This window comes from Narcine bancroftii, chromosome 13, assembly GCF_036971445.1.
Source record: "Narcine bancroftii isolate sNarBan1 chromosome 13, sNarBan1.hap1, whole genome shotgun sequence".
NCBI classification, from domain to species: Eukaryota; Metazoa; Chordata; class Chondrichthyes; order Torpediniformes; family Narcinidae; genus Narcine; species Narcine bancroftii.
The window spans coordinates 30,232,613-30,247,091 of record NC_091481.1 but is presented as its reverse complement, the minus strand read 5'-3'; the positions used below and the strand labels follow the sequence as shown (position 1 = coordinate 30,247,091).

At 44.3% G+C, this 14,479-nt stretch overlaps 1 protein-coding gene and 1 long non-coding RNA gene across 5 annotated transcripts in view; one reads left to right on the top strand and one right to left on the bottom strand.

The window, feature by feature from the left end:
* Nucleotides 1–7,501: 7,501 nt before the first annotated feature.
* LOC138748674 (uncharacterized) lies at nucleotides 7,502–12,354 on the bottom strand. Its single transcript, XR_011348213.1, has 2 exons — nucleotides 10,865–12,354; nucleotides 7,502–7,631 (listed from the first exon to the last, which is right to left on the bottom strand). It is a non-coding gene; the product is annotated as an uncharacterized lncRNA (long non-coding RNA).
* pde3a (phosphodiesterase 3A, cGMP-inhibited) overlaps nucleotides 11,474–14,479 on the top strand; it is a 386,358-nt gene continuing 383,352 nt past the window's right edge. For all 4 annotated transcript variants that reach the window (XM_069909269.1, XM_069909268.1, XM_069909271.1 and 1 more), the window contains exon 1: nucleotides 11,474–12,327. In XM_069909269.1, the coding sequence (XP_069765370.1) occupies nucleotides 11,515–12,327 (813 nt within the window). In that variant the 5' untranslated portion in view covers nucleotides 11,474–11,514. The remainder of the gene's footprint in view (nucleotides 12,328–14,479) is intronic.

Genomic DNA, 14,479 nt, shown 5'->3' with positions numbered 1-14,479 from the left:
CGTGGAAAGATTCACCAAGGTTGATTGACCAAGTTCAGGAAACTTTTTGTTATGGTCAAATCTATGATGAAAAAAAGATTTGATTTCAAATGTTTGCTTAAAGACTTTAGTGCTCCATGCACGCAGACAAAGTACCAATTTGCATCCATTTCGAGATATAACCAATCCTTTGGTCCCAATTACGGTCATAAGTCAGGGAGTACCCAAATGCACAAAAATTGTTTTCCCTGTAAAGGCAAACAAAGTGGCCAAGTTATCCAGTGCCTTTATGAAAACAAGAAAGAAGCCAGAGAGAGTCTCTTCAGAGATGTTGAGCAGCTACCGATCTCGCTGCTGGCCACAGCCCCGTAACCTCTGCAGATGTATAGCCTGTTCAGTGGTGAATCTGGGCTGGAGATATCCAGACCACTCCTCTTTGAAGTATCCAGATCACACCTTCTCGATCCCTGATTCCAGATCCCTTAAATGTTTGCAAGCCCTGCTTGGCATTAGCACCGTCCCAATTCCTGGCTCCCAGAGCTGGTTGCCATCAGCCTGTGGCCCAGCTTCGGTGGCTGAGCCCCAAGCTGAAGCCTGGCATAGCAGTACCTTTAACTGCTTGTAGTCCATACAGTAACCCAGCAGTGCCAAAAGAGGCTTCTCTGGACACATTTCTACAGCTCAGACCTGATCTATCGCTGTGGGTTTCCTACTCTTGTCGGCTGCTGCTCAGAGCTCCTCCTCTGAGGTGTTTGTGGGGGAGGGTGGGAAATGTTCTCCCACTCTGGTTCCTTGCCCCAATCTGCTGCTCTTCCCTTGGGCATGACTGCTGCCAAATACATCTCGGATGTAACAGACCTCCAAGGATCTTGACATAAAAACCCCTTTTCTCCAGGAAATTAAATCTGCATCAGAGACTAATGGGTGGAAAAGCTGGGCAGTAGGATCCTGCAGAGTAGTGATACAAGGCTCTCCAAGATCCATAATAGCAAAGCCACTATCAATAAAACCCAGGCTACAATATCAGTCCAACTGTTTTTCAGGGCAGTCCAGCACAAAGATGAATGGTAGGCAACATTCATGCCAAAAAAGGATCCGGCTATGCCCGTCTCCAATAACAGAGCCTGATCATTTACAATGACATTCAGTGGCATCCGCCTCATTGAGGACCCCCCCCAACAATGTCCTGAGGAGGTCACACATGACCAGAAACACAACCATATAAATAATTTGATAGGCCAAAGGTAGAATACCCTGCAGCGAGTGATTCACCTCCTGACACCCCAAGGATTTTCCATCATGACTAAGGTGCAGTGGATGGGTGTGAGGGAATACTCTCCACTGGCCTCGACGAGGCCAACATCAACAATTCAAGAAACAACAAGCATCTTTTTTTTATTAAAAAAAGTAGACAATTGTGACTGGCCTCTCAAAAGCCACCTTAACCTTTCATTCCTTGTACAATGGCTGTGGAATGTACCATCTGCAAAGTAGAATTGTACCTGCTAGCCAAGGCCACTCTGACAAGACCTTTGTCATGCAGGAAGGAGGCAGCAGATGTGTGAAACACTGCAGGTTCCCATTCAGGTCACACATCATCCGTGCTTAGAAATGCCGTTTGGTCTAAAACTCCCTCCCCGCCTGGTTTGTGGGAGTGACTTCACGAGAGGCACTGCAGTGGTAGAAAAAAGTGGCTCATCCCCCACCTTCTCAAGGGCAATTAGGGATGGAGAATAAATGCAGGTCTTGCCAGCAATCTCTCCATTCTTGAAATGAATTAAGTAGTTGTCTGGTAGATGTCGTTCAAAAAGGAAAAAACTGCAACAAGTGAGGGAAGCAGGTAGATGACAGTATTGATGTTAGAAATGGTATCTGTAATTTTGAGAAAGTGAGCTGTGTCAAAGCCACTGTGACAATTGCTACTTTCTCTTTATTAGGAGAAATTTTACCACAGATTTTGGGAGCCAATGAAAAAAAAAATAAATAAATAAACAATCACTACAATTCAATATTGGAAGGACTTTGTTATTCAGTGTTATTTTTCTGAAAAAGTCTAATTGGTGAAAAAGTTGTAACTTTATACAGAAAGGCGTCAATGGCTTCCTCATTCACTCTTCCAAATAAAATGCCTTTTATTAGTTATATTTATCTACTTAAGACTATTCAGACATAACTAAATACTGATCCCAATGACAAGAGGCTGTCAAATATTTCCTTCCCTTTCTGGATTTCTCTGTTTCTAACTCAGAGGAAAGGCTACCCACAAACATCCATTGCCAGCCCTCAGACTCCCAGACTATCTGTTCGATGCTCCTTCCCAATTTATCTCTTGAAGTGATTCCACTCTATTTGAACAGTCCTTCCTCCTTTTTGAACTGTGGCTTCCCTTCACAATGGACAGAGTCCTTGACTCATCTCTTTCTGCTGTCACCTCATTCTTGGAGAGAGCAAGAGCAGAATTTTCCAGTTCTTACCTCCCACTCCACCAGCCTCTGCATTCAATGGATCATCGTTCACCAGCTCCAACAGGATTTCCATCACCAGCCACACATCCCTCTTTCCTCCCCTTTAGATTCCTGCCTTCATTACTCACTGGTCTCCTATTCTCTCTCCATTGACCACTCCTCATGGTATGACACTTTGCAACCATAGGGGAGGTTACCCCTCTCCCTTTGAAGCTTCCCTTCCCACCATTCAGAGACCCAAACAGTCCTTACACGTGAAGCAGCAATTCACATCTAGTGCACTGGATTTGGTCTACACTGTGATATTTCCTTTATATTGAAGAAACCAATGACTTGTTGGGTGATCTCTCTGTGGGTCACCTGAATTCAATCTGTAGGAATGACTAGATTTCTATTTGCCTGCCACATTCATTCTCCATCCCACTCTCACTTTAACTTGGTAGTCTGTGGTCTCCTGTACTATTTCTGGGATGTGGATGGGACTGTGCGTACAATTGGCTTTCTTGGAGTCGATATTTGTCTCAAAGTTTCAAATGCTCCAAAGAGTTTTACAAGAGCTCGAAATTTATCCATAACCAAACAAAATTATTTCTAATGATTTTACTGGTAGAACCCATTACTTTTCTTTAAGTAACACTCTCCCTCTCCCAAACTTGTTCATTTAGCATCTTCTTTGTAGGTGGAGGATGGAAAAATGGTTGATTAAGAAAAATGGAAATTTTTTCAGCAGAAAAAATGTAGTTAACTTGACATTATTTGCATAAATACAGCCAGAGGGCTGCATAAGTATTACACAAGCAAGTTAGTTAAGCAGGATAATTCAAATATTGAAGCCACTGGCATCTCAATTTCAGCTTGCCTGAGTAACACAGTACAGTTCGAAATTGGAGAAATGAATACAGTCCAACTGTGCTTCAGGGCACATTCTCTGGTTGGGGTGAAGATTGGATTGCTGGGAAATGTGTAATCTTTACACCTGTGTTAAGGCACCAACCTCTGCATAAATTACAGAAAATAAAACATCCCAGGTCATTTTAACACAGTGGTAGGTAACTAGAATGATCTTCTTTCTGAAGACTGGAAGTCCAACTAAATCAGGGCTTGATCTTTGTAACCAAGTTTTGTGCAATGAAGTCACAAAAGGAACTTGGTATCAAATAAGAACCCCTCCTGCTGTGGGAAATGGGTTTGTTTATATTCTGAAGAGCAACATCGTTTATTATTTCTTTATCAAACAACATCTTAAAGTTGACTTTCTAGCTGTTATCATGTTGCTGTTCCTGAGACCTAACTGTCCGCAGATTGGGTGCGGAAATTCCCACATTGTAATCGTAAATCCATTTGAAAAATGCTTTATTATCAGTACAGGTACCATATTTATCTGCATAACAAGATGACAGGCTGCCTGGGAGATTACAGTTGGGACTTTGAGGAAGTGCATAGTTTCAGAATTGAGAATGTATATTTGAGATCTTTATCCGTGGAGTCCTGTGTAGTGAATTGATCTAGGGGTGTCTGAAGACAATAAAAAAAATACATTCAGTTTGGCACCAGTTGGCACTGATTCAGTGGCACAAGTCCCAAAGGGCAAAAAACATTTTCTTGTCAAAAGGAAAATATTACGTTAGCCCAGTAGAGGGTGTACGAATGAAGTTAAGGATTATGTTCGTTGGTGAGAGAGAGTGGGTTGCCTTTCCATCCTTCTTACCTTTTCCTGAATTATTACAAGTTAAAGCAAAGAGTTGAAGTTCCTTTTCAATGCCTGACTCTCAATGATAAATGTTTATCTACAAGCAAAAAATAATTTTGAAATCAAATTTAAATAAATGATAGGTTTAATTCCATTCTGGCACCTCTTTTTAAGATAATCTTTGCCAAAAAAAATCCCACATGCTGATCGAGCTGCTGTTTTTTCCAACTCCAGCAATCTGTGTTTGATCCTGACCTCTGGCCTGTCGATGTAATGTTGATGTGTTCTCCTTGAGCATGCACTTGATTGCTCCAATGTTCCAAAGATGTGTGAGTTGGTGAGTTAATTGCCCACTGTAAATTTCCATGTATGCAGCAGAATCTGGGGGGAACTGTGCACAACGAGGGAGAATAAAATAGATCAAGAAAGGATTAGTGTAAGTAGGTGCAATGGAAGTGCTGCTGTGGACCCGGGGAGAGCCTGGAGTGGAGACACAGTGCTCCTCTGCAGGGTTCTGATTGTGTCGGTGGTTTGTGTTGCTAGTGGTTGTGGCAGCAGAAGCTATGGGAGTGGTGGAGGTGAATCAGTGACTCTTAAGGGGCTCTCTTTTTGTTCTCTTTGACTGTAAGGGCCATTGGTCAATATCTGCTGATGCCAATTCTTTCTCCGCCTTATGGCAGACTAATTCCAATTTCATGTGATATTGCATCTGTTTTATTATATGTCAAAAAAAGAATCTTGAGGTATAGCATGAATTTGGTGGGCTGCTTCTTGCTGCGTGATCAATGACATAAATTTGCAGAAAATGTGATTAAAAATGCGCTTTAGTATGTGGGCTGTTTCCTTTCTCTGCAGGTGCTGTCTGAACTGTTGAGAATTTTCCTGTAGTTTCTGATTTTTTTTTCCAAATTACATTGCGACACTTCAGAAGGTGGGTGTTTAAACACATTCAACTGGAGTTCTAACAGTGAAGGTATCGGTTTTCTTAAGCAAGTTGGTTCTGGTGTTTAAAGGGCAAGGAGAGGGTCTTTGAACATATGAGTTATGCTCTCCAATTGGTTGAATCTCTGCTCTGATTTTAGAACCTAATATACTTGAAATGGAAACTGCTGATCTTTCCATAGAATGAAACTTAACACGCCAGAGAGCCAGAGAGGTCAGCAAATATTTTGGATGATTGTCACATGGTTTTGTACATGTAATCCACTAGATTTGTAAACCAAAATGGTAGTTTTTTAAAATGAAATATTCCATGTAATATTTCCATTTTTTTGGGTTAAAATCTACATTTAGATCTTGCCTCTGGGGTTAATTCTGTGTTCACAGACTGGCTTCTTGCACTGCAGTTGTGAGAAATGGGTGAATCAAATGAGCACCTACAATTCACGCAGCCGAGTGATGGAAACTGCCCCAAATGCATTGAGTGAAAATGATACTTGTGAAGGAAGGCATGGAAGAGAGGAAAAGATCACCAGGCCACGCTTTCCCCTCTTATCCATTGGATGGCGCAGTTTTGTGCCACTCTCAGTCCCTTATCCAACTCGTGACCCCGCCTCTCCCTACCCCTTCTTCCAGTTGTGCAGACGAACAGCCCCAAATTACTCCGGGGATGTTGGAGAAAGGGAATTGGCCAGCACAGGAAGTCTGTGGCACATTCTTGTCTGATTCTCAGCAGTGCAGCAACAGCGACGTCAAAGAGCATTCTAATTGGTGTGGTTTCAGTTAGATACAGATGCACACAGTAAGTGGTACGAACTTCAGCAGAATGGGATGTACTTTATAGATTCTGCCTTCTTCAATCCGACTCCTGTGCAAAGGGCTTCAGTTATTCTATACTCTTTAATCCTTCTCTTTTTGGAACATTCTTTCCATTTCATACGCATTTTCAAATATCTCCCCTTTGATCTCTATTAGCGCAGGTTTGCCAAATCAACTGCTTCTCTTTAACAGAAAATTGAGCTGAGTGAGCCTTCAGGCTGAATTTGAGAGGCCTGATTGTGGAATATAGTAACATGAGGCACCAAACACGTGATGAAGGCAGGAGTCGGAGCTAGATGAGAGAGCCTTAGCCCTGACTGTAGCAGTTTGAGTATCACCTAATACAACTGGAATAGAAAATCTGAAGGTTGCAATGGCTTCTTTAATCAGAATTTCTTGTCATGAACATGCCATGTAATTTGTTATTTTGTAGCCTGTCACAGTGTAAACATTGATATAAACGACCATTCAAAATAAATAAAAATAGTGCAAGAAAAATTCGAAGTAAGCCAGTGCTTGTGGTTCATTTTTCATTCAAGAATCTGATAGCAGCAGCGAAGAAGCAGTCCTTGTGCTTGTCTTCAGGCTCCTGTACCTTTTCCTGGTGAAGAGGGCAAAGGCCTGGATGGTGGTGGGTGGGGGGGGAGGGGGGTATCCTTGAGGATGGAGGCTGCTTCCTTTTGACACCGCCTCTTGTAGATGTCCTTGATGGAGTGAAGACTGCCCGTGGTGTGCCGCTAACAATCCTCTTGTGTTCTTCTTCCCCTGAGCATAACCTCCTCCATGTCAGGCAAATGTCAATGTGGGAATTAATACTTTGTCAGCATCACTCACAAGGAAATCCAGGCCTATTGGATTTGGTGTATAAAACGACAGCTGTAGAAGCATGGATTCACATGGCAGAGAAGGAATCCATTTCATCCATGATTTTTGTATTGAACTTTGGAAAGAGCTGTCATGTCCTTTGGAAACAATTTTCTGCTCAACCTGATATTTAGTTACCCCTTTAAAAACTCTAATTCATCTTGGTTCCACAACCATTTCAAACAGCGCACTCTGAATTATAATAACTTGCTGCATTAACAGAATATCATTTTTCCTCTTCTTTTGCCAAATACCTGAATAACCTCAAGTCTCCGCGTTTTAACTAGGCCCATGTATTGAAGGGGGAAAAATAATCAAGTTCAAAAGATCCTCCTTTGCGAGCTGCCAAATTTAAAAGGCCAGAAGCTATTTTCAGTCAAAAAAAAAGATCCATTCAACACCTTAGCAATAACAGACTGGGCCAGATTGAGTCTAACCACATCTGCTTCAGCTGGAAGATAATTCCCACTAAGTTGCTAATTATGGCACGGGGAGGGAATCAGGTCAGCTGAAATGACTGACAGGATATGTACATAATCAATCAGATTTTAAAGTCCAGGAAATAAAAAGAGAAAGGCCTGAGAGGGAAGGTGCATGAAGGTCGTTGACTTGATGACAGATCTGCTACAGAAAGGGAAATAAAGATCGGGAAAGGGAGCCTAGATCCGCAGATCCAAATAAGATAAAACGTGAACCAAAATCTACTTTTAACATCTCATAAAACAATCTGCAGAAACAGACTGAATTGACTCTTAATTTTAATTCATTTTTTCCCCCTGCCAGTCACTCACACAGATCACAGCACTGGCAGGATTATTTGTCTTATAATTAAGTGCTTCACGTCTATCTCTACTTCCAGCAGCTCAGGCCCACACCTGTGGAAAGAGAGACAGTGTTAAAATTTCATGTTGATGATGAACTTTCATCAGAACTGGAATAGATGTTTTAAGTTGCAGAGAAGGGGAGGGGAAACTTTAATTCCACCTCCAAAACTGTCGAACGTCAAAGCTACTCGGATGTCGCCTTCAAATATTGAATTATTTGAATTCCCATAGTCCCCCGGATCTTTCTTTTCTCAACCCCACCTCTGACTCCTCCCCTCATTTTCAATGTCCCTTTGTTCTTCTGATACCAAACAGAAACAGGCCTCATCTTCACCCTGTGTTCATTTCATTAAATTTGAAGCTCATTGTAATGCTGTGCTCCTTCACTGCCTTCATCCCATGACCATCTTCATGGAGTCAGAGTTGGGCAGCATGGACACAACCCCTTCAGCTCATATCCTGCATTCCAACCAAGTTGTCTACCTTTGGGTTTGGCCCATATCCCTTTAACCCTTTCTTTCCATGTTCTTGTCCAAATGCCTTTTGAGTGTTCCAATTGTACATAACTCTGGCAACTGATTCTATATCCCTACCATCCTCTGTGTGGAAAAAGTTATCCTTCGGGTCACTTTTAAATTTCAGATTTGCTACTCTTAGCTGGACCCTCGCAAAACCTTCATGGGTCTATTTATCACTCAGTGCTGTTGCGACACATCGCTTCAATTCCTCCACTGCCTTGCTCACTCTGACCATCCATCGTTGAACTTGCAACACGAGGACAATCCCAATATTGTAATGAACCTGCTGAAAAAGTGGTGGTGCTGTGCTCGATCTCCAGAACTGGATGTCAGTTCTCGGACACCACCACATGCCTCCTTTCTGAGTATCTGATCCTCATTTCTTTGCCACTCATCTCCCGTGGAGGTCATTACTTTGTGGACTTCAGCATCCAAGTCCCTCTTTATGGCCAACTTTTACTTCCAAGATCCACATGCCGGGCTATTCCGGTAAGATCAAATCTGTGGCATGTTTGAAACATTGATAGTTTCTGGCATCTTGCTCAGTTCCACCACAGCTATCCAATTCTCTGATCACTCAAGCATAATTTCAAGGCCAAACCTCTCCCTTTCCACTCCCTTCCTTCAGCTGGTTGACCCCACTCCCTTCCTCAGAAGCACAGATGCAGCTGCTGAAACTTGCAAAGGTCCAAGTTATGCCCATCTCTTGGTGACAATGAGGAATAAAATAACTTGCTTCTGGCCTCATTCCTCCCCACATTTACTCATTACCCTGCTGATTGCCTTGTTGTCACATTTGCACTGTTCAGAACTTGAAATTTTCATCACATTTGCTGTTTTTTTTCCCTCTTGCTCTTACTTTCCATTTGGACCATCTCTGACTCTTCCCTTTGCTTTCTACCTCCATTTTTGGAGGAAGAGGTCAGTTGCCAATATGCATAAGAAGCTCACGAAATGTCCAGTGGTGCTTGATAGCTGGTGCAACTTCATTCGGCTGGACAGCCTGTTTCCTTGTGGTGACTCTCCCATTTTACCTCTTCCCTTTCCAACATCCACAGGGCTAATAATTCCTTCCACGTGAAGCAGAGGTTGACATCCACCCAATGGTATGTATTTTTTTTAAAAAATATTCATTTTAATACAATTAACTCGACCAATCAGTTAATGGAAGATCTTTCCACTTAATCAAATCTGCTTTAATCTGTCTTAATACAGGTGCATAATTTAATCGATATAATGATTGATAATTTGTATCCATAAACACACCTAAATATTTAATTTTACTTGTCCACCTTAATTTTGTAGTAGTTTTAAATTCATAATAATCTCCCACTCCAACTGGTAAAATGTCACTTTTATCCTAATTAACTTTATATCCCGATAATTCTCCAAATTTCAGCAAACACTCTTGCGATTGTTTCAACGACCGTTCCGGTTCTGTCAAATATACCAACACATCGTCCTCAAATAAGTTAATTTTATAATCTTAATTCTTAACCCTCATCCCTCTAATTTCTTCATTTTGTCTAATAGCCTGAGCTCACGGTTCAATCGCCAACGCAAATAAGGCTGGTGACAACGGGCAGCCCTGTCGAGTTGAACGAGTCAATTTAAATGGTAAGGAAATCTGTCCATTTGTCACCATCCTAGCAATTGGGTTCGTATATAAAGCCTTAGGTTTTGGTGTTTTTTTTTTGTTGACGTTGTGGTTTCTTCTTCACTGGAGAAATCAATGCAAGTGCCTGCTTTGCAAAAAAGAATCTTCATTCAATGGCTTCCTGTGGTCACCTGCAGTTTCGACTAGACAGAGTCTGAGGGACCACATATCATCTTCTGAACTGGCAATAGTGCAGCCCCTGTCACACACCGTAGAATTCAACAAGCCCGGCCTTTCCAGTGTGTGTTGGAATAGGTCAATTCTGTCGAAAAGGCCTGGTTCTAACATTAACTTTAAAAAAAACCATCTCCATCCTGAGTTGCAAAACTGCAGAGTATTCCCAGTATTTTCTGATTCTGTTCCAAGTTTCCACTACCTGCAGATTTTCCTCTAATGTTGTCAGGGCCCGAACATCTGCTCTGAATTTAGTACGTAGCCATCATACGAACTTACAGGTGGCGGGTCGGTGAACTGAGACGGATGGAGGAGATGCAGTTCCGCAAAGGCGAGAACCACCGTGTGCAGATCTCGACCTCTCTCTCTGCCACAGCGCCGACTCACACCCTTCTCAAACATCTCCCGTGAAGTTTTCTCAACACCCTCCACCCCAATACAGCGCGCCAAGATCCCTTCCTGCCCTTCGGACTGCAGAAGTCCAAACAAGCCAAAAACCCCAACTTGCTCCATGCTCAGATGTACACTCAGTTTCTCTCTCCGCAGATGCTGCCTGCCCTGTTGGGTTGACATCAGGTTGACAGGAGCTGAACTTTTTCTCTCTCACTCTCTCTCTCTTACTCTCTCTCTTTCTCTCTTACTCTCTCCCTCTCTCTTCTTTGCTTTGGACCACCTGCTGATAGCTTGAGAGCTCTTGAAAGGATTGTACCCTTTGACTAGGGCATCGGACCTCCTAAAACCGGGGAATGAACAGGGAACCGTTAACACAACAGTAGAACCGCTTCTCACAAGCAGGCAGCAGGAACTGCTGTGATTAATTACGAGAAATGGCTTGTGTTCCTCCCCCCCCCCCCCCCCCCCCCTCTCCTCCTCCCTTAACATTCGGACTTCACTGCGGGACGGCAGATCCTGGGAGGTGGTAGAGGGTGGCCAACCTTAACCAGAAATGGCACGGCCACCGGTTCCCTGACGCTTGCAGAAAGAATCCAGCTCAGTCGCCGCCGATTGCGTCGCCCTCTACGAAATGAGCACCAGCTCTGTTCTGAAGTTGGAGCCTGAAAACCTGCTTGGTGTTGCCTCGTTCAGCATCGCTGATCTTTCCGGAGGAGGGGAGAGAGTGAGAGAGAGGCAGTGGTCCAAGTGAGGATGAAGGAAGCGGCGCGGTTGCTGGTGCATTCCGCATGGGGCAAGGAGTGAAGGGGAGAGAGGAGCTGGGGGAGAGGAGGAGGAGGAGGAGGAGGAGGAGGAGGGAGGAGAGCCCTTTGCAATGCTCAGCACGGCCTAGATCGGACCTGGCTTGTCAATTGGCTCCCGGTGACATGCTGTTTCGCGCCAGGAGCCGGCGGCGGGTTGGCTTCACGCCCAGGGGTTAGAGAGAAGTGGGCTTCGACTCCAAAGCATCTTTTCCAGCCTCCCTCTCTCCCCCCCCCCCCTCCTTTCACCGACCCCAAGGAACTTTCCCTTCCGACTGTGAGAGAGAGAGAGAGCTGTTTGTTTAATAGAGTTGAGGTGGGGGGAAGGGGGGAGAGAGAGAGAGAGGGGGGGGGGGGGAAGAAACTTTCTACTACACACAGGAGAGGGGACGATGGCATCGCGGCTGCAACCAGCTTCGCCCCGGAGTAAAGCGAGCGCCGAAGCGGACAGAGCAGGAGGAGAGCGCAATGGTTATGTCCGGGGCTGCGTGAGCCCTCTTCGCCGGGACCGGGGCTGCCCCGTGTGGGGAGGGCGAGCGAGCAGCGGCCGCCTCTTGTCCTTGGCCGCCGGGGTCGCCTCGCTCTCCGTGTTGCTGGCCGGGTTGCTGCGCTGGCTGGACGGCGGGGGCGACTGGCTCCCCTCGGGCACCGGGCTGTTGACCCTGCTGCACTCCGCCTTGCCTCTCTTCAGCTTGATGAGCGCTTTCTTCTGGCTGGCCCTCTACCTGACGGGCTGCGGCAGAGGCGAGCTCGCTCCCCGGCTTCTGGCCGCTTGCTCGCTGGCCGAGACTCTGCTGCAGGCACTGCTGGTGGGCGAGGAGCAGCTGCTGTCATTCGGAGCCACCGCCGTGCTGCTGAGCTGCCTGGCCGCCGCCACTCTCATGGTCTTGCGGGTGAGCCAGGGCGTGTGCACCATCCTCTTCACCAGCCTCCTGAGGACCGTGTCGCTCCTTTCCCTGGAACGGGTGCGGGCCAGCTGGAGACCCTTCCTGGCTTATCTGATGGGCATTTTGGGAGTGATGTTAGCCAGGTACGCCGCGCGAATCCTACCTCAAGGAGAGCCGCCGGCTGCCCCCGAGGACAAAGTCCCCATCGTCAAGCGAAGGAGGAGATCCAGTTCGGTCATTGCTGCCGAGATGCCCAATAGTCAACTGGCCTCCAAGCCCCACCGCAGGACATCGCTCCCGTGCATTCACAGGGACCAGGTAAGGACTCGCTGTTCACCCAATCAAACTGCTGGTGCGGGACTGTTGGCTTGGACGAGCGCCGCGTTTAAAGGTGGCATTTGCAAGTTCTCCCTGGTCGTTGCATTCTATCCAAAGGAGCATGTCTTTGGAGTTGCAAATCCTGATGCCCGGTTGCTTCGCTAAAGCCCCCCCCCCCCCCCCCCAGGTCTTGTACAAGGTACATCAAGTTTTTTTTTGTTGGAAATAAAAGGTTCTTTCCCGGGCACGAACCCCGCGTTATTCCGTCTAAAGATTTGGCGTGAAGTGTGATAGTCGGACCCCCCACCCCACTTAAAGAGAGAGAGAGAAAACAATTACAGAAGTATGTTATGTTCTGGGCTGAAATACCAATGAGAGATGCATTCGCCAAGTCTGCGATATCAAAAATGTTGTGGGCACACCTGACAGCAAAAATATTTTCACAGGCAGCAGGGGAAAATTCTTTAAAAAACACAATTTTAAGTAATGAATGGTATGTCGACCCACAAACCATTTCCCATGGACCCGTAACGCGGGAGCTTCGTGTGTTCTTGAACCGATGGAAGGAACTGTTTCTGTTGCAGTTGGCCAACTTGTGCAAATAACTCTTGCGTATAACGGGAAGATGCGTTGGGAGACGAGAAAGAGTCAAAAGGTGGTTAGAAACTCAGCTCGGTGAAGTGCAAGAGGAAACCAGGCAGTCAGGCTTGTTTGTAGTATGAAGGGATCAGCTCTATTATGCCACTATAAAAACGCTCACTCATCTCAGGCAAAATAATTAGCCATGAGCTTTGGCCAACCTGCATTGTTTGGGCCTGATGAGGTAAAGAAATGATTTGATTTAACGTGTAATCATTCTTTTCACATGGGGTTGACGGGTATTTATAAACAGATGAAATTATTTACCAAGTGTGTCCTGGTCATGGAGTGGGTGCATGAAATTTCAAACATTTCTTCCCCCCCACCCCCGGGGATTTAAATCTTCATCAACAGTCTTGTTTGATTGAAATTCTCACGCTGAAGCATATTTGGTCACTGTCAAGCTCATCAAATAATGCATACTTCTTTCAATGTGAACTAAAGATTGTGATGGTTTGGTTGTTTTTGCATTATTTTGTTATTTGGAGAAGAACATACACATTAAGAAACCTGTTCATTTCATTAACACTGGATAATATACCTTCAAACTTCAGCTTTGAGCATATCGAGACACCATCGACTGGTTTGATCCCATTCTCTTCTCTGTTTTAACAAGTATGGAGTTGTTTGCTGGTGGATGTTTTCTCATTGCTTGCAGCTTTAGTGCTGTATGTTGTGCCTGTCATTTTACTGCCATTAACACAGTGGTTTTACAGCATTACACATGGTGGGTAGGGGTCTATATTTTTTTTACTGCAATCATGTTTGCAGACTTTCGCGTTTTAGTCTATATCTAAGCTGGCTAATTTATTTAAGGCACAAATTAAATTGAGTAACTTAAGTGATATAAAAACGAAAGCAAAATAACAATTAAGTTGTGGACATTTGTAGAAACACAATGGGATTGATGCTCTGGACTCAAGTATGTAGCTTTTAATTAAGTAATTTTAGAGTGGGTTTGATAAGCACCTGATTAGTAACCCATCTACCTGAAAGAGCAATAAAAGACTTGGATGTCAAAACTGAAAAATAGTTAGTATCCCATGACTTGTTTTGTTGCATTGCCAATCTTGTGATTTGTAGACCAGACAGAAGAAAGTTACAAGGCAGGAAACCAATGAACCAATTTGTTAGCCATCCAAACTAATTACCTCGGTCATTGTCTACAATTTTCTTGCACCTGCCTCAGGTTGTACTAAAGATAGCTTTAGTTTGTTTTTAAACTTACAATTTTTAATCTTGCATTGCTTTTCAATGAAACACAAAAAATTTAAATCAATGTTTTGGATCTGCAGATTATCTGATAGAAATGACTGATCTTCTGGTTTCTTTGTGGCAGCATTATCAACCTATTCATCCATATATCCCCTTCTCAGTTTGTAATAGCACAACTGATAGAAATATGGACTCCTTCACTGAAACATTCACAGTAAGGCTAGGTTGATGAATCAAGGGAATTCCCATCTCTTGCGGCCTTCCATTCAAACAACCTCCCAAGTTTTTTTTTTGTGAA